Here is a 7,003-nt window from a genome sequence, read left to right as displayed (position 1 = left end):
CCCCCGCTAAGCGGAAGTGCCGCCTCTTAAAAAAATAAAATTAAAAAAAAAAAAAGCAAGGTGCATTTTTATTTCACACTCGCACAAAATAGCTTATCCTTCATTGAAACCCACCCCCCCCGATTTGTTTTTTCCCCTGCAGCCTTTACCTGTGCTTTGTTTCCACACACACACACACTCTCACACGCCAGGCAGCCAGGGCAGGGAGGAAAGGAGGGCAGCTGGAGCGATCAAGTTCCAGAAAAAAGAAAAAAAAAACCTACAAATGAAATCCTCCAAGCTGCAAAAAGCACAAGTCCGCAGCAAGAACTGCGGCGGGTGGGCTGGCTGAGCTTTCACATTTATTTGCTTTAAAGAACGCAGCTGATACCGTCCGTCGGGAACGGGCGGCTCCTGGGAGGGAAGCCTTCGAAACACCAAACTCCCACAAAAAAACCTGTTTAAATCCACGCATTTGCAGCGGGCGCAAGTACGAAGCAACACCGAGCTACGAGGTCCCCGGTTTCACACCCCAGAGACCCCCGCAGCTGGAAGAGAGGAAGGTTGGGAGCCGCATGCGGAGGAAGAGGAAGGTCCAGTTTGCACAGAGCCTTCGCGTGTCCCCAGCAGCGCCGTCTTCGTGAAGGCTGCGGCGTTGTGGTATCGTTTGCTGTAGGTGGCCTCAGCTGCCAACAAACAGAATCTGCTCAGCAGAGGAAGCGTGTTTCGAAGGTTTCGATTCCCTTTGCCTCCTTCTAGCGCAGGTTTCAGAGGTGGAAGCCTTATCTGTGCGTCCCTTAAAAGAATTATCCCTTTTTAATCAAGCCCTGCTTTGAAACAAGCCAGTGACGCGCCGCCACTGAGCAAAAAAGTGGAATCAATTAATTGCACGGAACTAATTAGTTTACCCTGAAAGGACCCGACACGGTGCTAAGCTTCAAAACAGCTGCAAAAGTCAACTTTAAATCTTTGGGATCTTCTGACCTCAAAGCTCGAGAGTCCGGTTTCCCTACCAAAAAACTCGTTCTTTGGAAGTGAAGAGGAAGGGGGATGCAGCAGGACTCCGACTTGGGAGGGGACCGGGGTGCTCGCCCATGAACAACACCCCCAGCATGTTTTGTGGACAGCAGCGCAGCCCAGCTGCACATGGAAGAGCACGAAAGGGACCCAGAAGCTTCCAAATATCTCCCACCAAAGTCACTCGTGCTCCCTCCGCTTCCATTGGAAAGTTCCCGGTCCCTTCTAGGAATCCATCTGCGCAACCGAAAGGGTCGGCTGCGCCCTCAGGGCTCGCTCTGGGCTTTGGGGGACAGCAGAGGCAGCGGGTCCTGGGCAGCCGTGGAGTTGGAACTGCAATCCACGTAGTGGTACGTCTCCAAAGTGCTCTGCGTCATGTGGCCGATGTACGAGAGCTTCACCGATGTCCTGGGAAGGGCGGGGGGGGGAGAGCAGTTTAGGGGGGACAGGACCAGCGACAGCAAGCCTTCTACCAAAATAAAAAACCCAGCAGGTTTAACACTCATCACCCAACTCCTCCTCCCCCTCGAAAGCTGCAGAACCTCTCAGGGTGTTGCTCAGGATCGCTGACTGCAGCAGGCAGGGATGTGCCAAGCTTCCCCCCTCCCCAACAGGAAAGCTCAGCCTGGAGCAGTCTGGTGTCTTCTCCTCTCCCTCTTACATTTCACCCCACTGTGTCAACCGGCTGGGATTAAAAGCTGACAGAGTGAAGCAGGCTGGGGTGCTTGCCAAGCGGGACTTTCTTCGCGTACCCTAGATCTGCTGCGGCAGCGATTCCCTTTTGAGTCAGGAGGCGAGCAGAGAACCACCTACCTCATGAAGATGACGATGTTATGGACCTTCACCTTGGGAAACGTGCAAAACAAACTGGAAGAGACCAAAACAAAGAAATAGGTCAGCACGGGCTTAGGGATGCAGAGACACTTGTGTTTCTTGGTATCTTCTGATGATATTTTCCCTCTGGTGCTAACTCAACTCGGGACCCGGTCCAAAAACCACGTCACGACATCCCGACAAAGTGGCCTTTCAAGTCATTTCTAGCAAAGGGTTACTTTCCAGGAAGTTAGCAGAACACAAGTCATTTCCAGAGCAAATTCTAATTAAAGCAGCTTAAACCTGCCCTTTCCCCAGCTATATACAAAGAACAGTAAATCCTTACTACATGTAGGAGAAAGGCCCACCCAGCTCCGCCTTCACAGTGAAATTCACCTGGAAAAGATAAAAGAAAAATACATTCGCATGCAGCATAAATGCACTCCTTTCGGAGCCCTTCCCACCTTCTGTTGCCTTTCAGCTGCTGCGCGTACAGCACAGGCTACTCTAGCCATTTTGCCAAGCAAAGCTTTAAGGTATAGGTAGATCATCATCAAGTTAACTTGCCATCGCACACAGGTTTCATACCAGATTCGGTGAGGCTTATATCCTAAGTGCAATGAAAGACAAATACCAGTTTGTCACTCAGCGGCTGGATGCTGGAGACGTTGGTGATCTGCTGGGTCCCCACCACAGTGTTCATGTACTGCACCTGACTGGTCAGGCTGGTCACTGTCACCGAGTAGAAGTTGGAGTTCTTGATCCGTAGGGTGGCCTGGATGGAGAGAGGGAGGAGACAGGAGTAGCAGCGACCTTCCTGGCAGCTCAGCACAGAATTTACTCCCTCAGGAACACGGAGGCACAAAAAATTTTACCGTGATGGCAAGAATGACAACGGAGTTCTTCTTGTCGAACCAAACCCGAACCACTTTAATACCGTCATCGTCCACCAGGACGGAGTGGGGGAAGAGGAAGAAAACCACCAGCCCCGACACCAGCAGGCAGAGCAGCACCGACAGCAGGACGTACAGTTTCCTGGAAGAAGCAGGGAAGGGGTCACCTCCTTCGCCCTAACGCAGCATCTGCGGCCCCAAGAGACCTCGTATCCAAAACCCAACCTAGTCAGCAAACAACTCGTGTTTGTTCTTCCCTGGAATGGACACAGAAGTGCCGTTCTAACAGTTTCGATATGTGAAGTTGCTCAAAACCCTCGCCCTTTAAGAAGTGTGTTTTTTGGTAATGAGTAACCAAAGAATCTTTTTTGCCCCCCATAATGTTTTTCACAATCTGGTGTTTTTGCTGTTGGTAAAGCAGTTTCTTTCTAAAAGCTTCAGTAAAGGGTGCGGGGATGAAGCGTGTGAGTAGGATCATTGTTTCGAGGTTCACCCCACAGTGGGATTTCACAGGAAGTATTTAAAAGTTACACTCTCAATGTATTTGTTGGCATACTCGGATGAAAACAAACCGCTAGATGAAGGGGAGGCTGCAGACCGGCTGAAGCGGTTACTTGTGGCAGCAAGCGACAAGAGAGCCCTGTTTGCTCTTCACAAAATACAATTACTCTCTTACTACACACGTACGTTCTCTGTGGACGAAGCCGTTGGTCGCTGTAGGGTATCAGAGCCACCAACTCATTTACCTGCTCTGGAAAGCAAAAGGAACACGTTAACGAATTCTATACATTTGCAAGGTCACTTACAGAGATAATCAATGTTTTCTTTCTGTATTTACACCCGAGAGGAGCAGTCACCTGTGGGAATGCAGCCAGTGCCTTGGCAAGTGGGACAGGTGATGCTGTCCTGACCTGTGAATTCAACATATGGAAACTTGGCAATGTCTTCTACACGGTCTCGGCTATCGAGTAAGTCATCATCGTCATCCTCAGCCTTCTTCCTCTGCCTGGAGGCGGCGTCATTAGCAGAGAGGGAAAGCACAGAACCCATTGCAGCTGCTGTAGAAAAGCTGGATAACCTATGAGAGGGGCAGCAAGAGCAGCCCTGATCATTAAATGGGATTTCCACCTGCTTCTGGCCAACAAGGAAACCCCAAATGATAAGGAACAACCCGCCCCCTGGAGACCCATTCCCAACACCCCCAGAGAAACATCCTCAAACAGAGACACCCCCCCGGGGGGCTCGACAGCCACCACAGCAGCCCTTCCCCCCGCTCCCCGCCCCCCCCAGGGACTACTTCCCTGGCACCCTACAAGGAGAGGCCCCCCCCAGGGAGGCTCATTTCCACACAGCCCCTCAAAACAGAGACACCCCCCCAAGAACCCAACAACCTCCACAGAGACAGACCTACAACCCACAAAACCCCTAAAGGGGAGATATACCCCTCCTCCACAGCCAGCCATACACCTTTAAACACCCCACCACCCCCCAAAAAAGAGACAACCCCTCAGGGGCCTACCTGCCCCCCCAAACACACCCCACTCCACCCCCTAAAGACCCTCAGAACCACCCATAAAGGGAACGTTCCCCACAGGCAGCTGTCCCCACGAGGCACACCCCCTCATAAACCCCTCCCCAACCAGGGGACACCCCCAAAGCCCGCCCCCGGCCCAGCGCATCCCCTCAGACCCGCCGCCGCGGACTCGCCTCCTCCCGCGCAGCCGCCGTCGCTATGACAACGCCGCCTGGCGGCGCTGGGCGGGGCCCAGCCCTGGCCCCGCCCCGCGCACGCGCGCAGCGCGCAGGGCGGCACGCAGGGGCGAGCTCTGCGTAACCCCGCCCCCTCGCTGACGCCCCGCCCAGTGCGTCACTCGCCAGGCGGGGGAGGAGTGGGCGGGGCTTTGGGGGCCCCGCCCGGGCTCGCCCACCCTCAGCGCGCACGCGCCGCATCCCAGCGGGGCGCCGCACGCGGCCCCGCCCTTTGGGTGCGGCTCAGGGGTGGGGTCGGAGCTGCGCATGCGCCGCCGCCTCGCAGGGGGTCCCGGAGGGCGGGGCGGGGGCGGGGCGAGGCGGGGGCGGGGCGAGGCGGGGGCGGGCGTGTCCCCGCGCGCACGCGCACTGCGGGGAGCGCCCCTCCCTTCCCGCGCGTGCGCAAAGCGCGGGGGCGGGGCGCGCGTGCGCGGGGGGGGGGAACCAATGGGAGGGTCTGGGGGACCAGTACGGACCGACCGGCACCAGTGTGGGGGATTCTGACCCATTTTGGAACCTTCCCCCACCAGTATGGGGGCTCCCGACCCAGTATGGGACCCTCCCACACCAGTATGGGGGCACCTGACACAGTACGAACACCCCACCACCAGTATTGGGGCTCCCGACCCAGTATGGGACCCTCCCACACCAGTATGGGGGGCCCTTGTCCCATTATGGAACTTTCCCGCACCAGTATGGAGGCTCCCGACCCAGTATGGGACCTTCACACACCAGTATGGGGGCTCCCGACCCAGTATGGACCACCCCCACACCAGTATGGGGGCCCCTTGTCCCATTATGCAACCTTCACACACCAGTATGAGTGCCTCCGACCCAGTATGGACCACCCCCCCACACCAGTACGGGGGGTCCCGACCCAATATGGGACCCCCCCACACCAGTATGGGGGCACCTGACACAGTACGAACACCCCACCACCAGTATGGGGGCTCCCGACCCAGTATGGGATCTTCACACACCAGTATGGGGGCCTCTGTCCCAGTATGAACCACCCCCACACCAGTATGGAGGCTCCTGACACAGTATGGACCCCCCCCACACCAGTATGAGGGCCCCCTTTCCCAGTATGGAACCTTCCCCCGACGAGTATGGGGGCTCCCGACCCAGTATAGCCCCCCCTACACCACTATGTGACCTTCACACACCAGTATGAGGGCCTACGTCCCAGTGTGGTCCCACACACGCACCAGTATGGAGGCTCCAGACCCAGTATGGAACCTTCCCCTACCAGTATGAGGGCCCCTGTCCCAGTATGGAGCTTTCCCCAACACCAGTGTGGGGGCATCTGACCCAGTATGGACCCCCCGCCACCAGTGTGAGGGCCCCCATCCCAGTATGGAGCTTTCCCACACCAGTATGAGGATCCCAGTCCCAGTAGGGAGCATTCCTACACCAGTTTGAGGGCCTCCATCCCAGTATGGAGCTTTCCCAAACCAGTACAAGGGCCCCCAGACCAGTATGGAGCTTCTCCATACCGGTGTGGGACCACCTTTCCCAGTATGGAACGCACTCACACCAGTATGAGGGCCCCCATCCCAGTATGGAGCTTTTCCATACCAGTATGAGGGCCCCCATCCCAGTATGGAGCTTTCCCAAACAGTATGAGGGCCCCCAGACCAGTATGGAGCTTTTCCACACCAGCATGGGATCACCTTTCCCAGTATGGAACACACTCACACCAGTATGAGGGCCCCGGTCGCAGTATTGGAGCTTTCCCACACCAGTATGAGAGCCCCCATCCCAATATGGAGCTTTCCCACACCAGTATTAGGGCCCCCTCCCAGTATGGAGCTTTCCCACACCAGTATGAGAGCCCCCATCCCAATATGGAGCTTTCCCACACCAGTATTAGGGCCCCCATCCCAATATGGAGCTTTCCCACACCAGTATTAGGGCCCCCTCCCAGTATGGAGCTTTCTCACACCAGTATGAGGGCCCCCGGCCCAGTATGGATCTTTCCCACACCAGTATGAGGATCCCAGTCCCAATAAGGAGCTTTCCCACACCAGTTTGAGGGCCTCCATCCCAGTATGGATCTTTCCCACACCAGTATGAGACCCCCTTTCCCAGTATAGAACCCACTCCCACCAGTATGAGGGCCCCCAGCCCAGTATGGAGCCTCCCCCTGACCCCAGGGACGCCCCCGCCATGGGGAAAAAACTACCCAAAACCCCCCAATTCTCCCCACTTTCCCCCCAGAACCGCCCTGGGGCGCTCGGCCTTCGCTCCGTCCCCTTCATTATCCCCTCCCCGACCCTCCGCATGGGTTTATTTCTTATTTTTTTTACAATTTTAGGGCTCGAAGGCCCCGGTGCAGCAGCCGGTGGAGCCCGGCGTCGCCCCCGGTGCCCTGCGACCCGGCCGGGACGTGATGCAGCATCTTGAGTGTTTCTAAACCTCTTGATTTTGTGGAAAAATAAAAGTCCAACCAACCCTTTTCTGCCCCCCCGCCCCCGGCTCCAATCCCCGACGGCTCCGGGACCGGAGCAACCGAAACCGCATCGTTTGCGTCACCATTTATTTAATAAATT

General features: G+C 56.2%; 1 protein-coding gene across 1 annotated transcript; it reads right to left on the bottom strand.

Moving 5' to 3' along the window:
* Window positions 1–435: 435 nt before the first annotated feature.
* TMEM106C (transmembrane protein 106C) lies at window positions 436–3,801 on the bottom strand. Its single transcript, XM_054183136.1, has 7 exons — window positions 3,560–3,801; window positions 3,390–3,453; window positions 2,685–2,844; window positions 2,444–2,584; window positions 2,156–2,205; window positions 1,810–1,863; window positions 436–1,404 (listed from the first exon to the last, which is right to left on the bottom strand). Exons 1-7 carry the CDS (start codon window positions 3,750–3,752, stop codon window positions 1,263–1,265), a joined length of 804 nt encoding a protein of 267 aa, XP_054039111.1. The 5' UTR covers window positions 3,753–3,801; the 3' UTR covers window positions 436–1,262.
* Window positions 3,802–7,003: the final 3,202 nt, after the last annotated feature.

This window comes from Rissa tridactyla, chromosome 24 (assembly GCF_028500815.1).
Source record: "Rissa tridactyla isolate bRisTri1 chromosome 24, bRisTri1.patW.cur.20221130, whole genome shotgun sequence".
Taxonomy (NCBI): Eukaryota; Metazoa; Chordata; class Aves; order Charadriiformes; family Laridae; genus Rissa; species Rissa tridactyla.
This window is presented reverse-complemented; position numbering and strand designations above follow the sequence as displayed.

What these genes read in the sequence shown, in the direction of transcription:
- TMEM106C (XM_054183136.1), bottom strand. Translation starts at nt 3,752, where the DNA reads ATGGGTTCTGTGCTTTCCCTCTCTGCTAATGACGCCGCCTCCAGGCAG. An exon ending in CGGCTTCGTCCACAGAGAAC is followed by an intron (nt 2,845 to 3,389) that starts GTACGTGTGTAG and finishes TGCTTCTTCCAG; the next exon opens with GAAACTGTACGTCCTGCTGT. An exon ending in GGGCCTTTCTCCTACATGTA is followed by an intron (nt 1,864 to 2,155) that starts GTAAGGATTTAC and finishes GGTCTCTTCCAG; the next exon opens with TTTGTTTTGCACGTTTCCCA.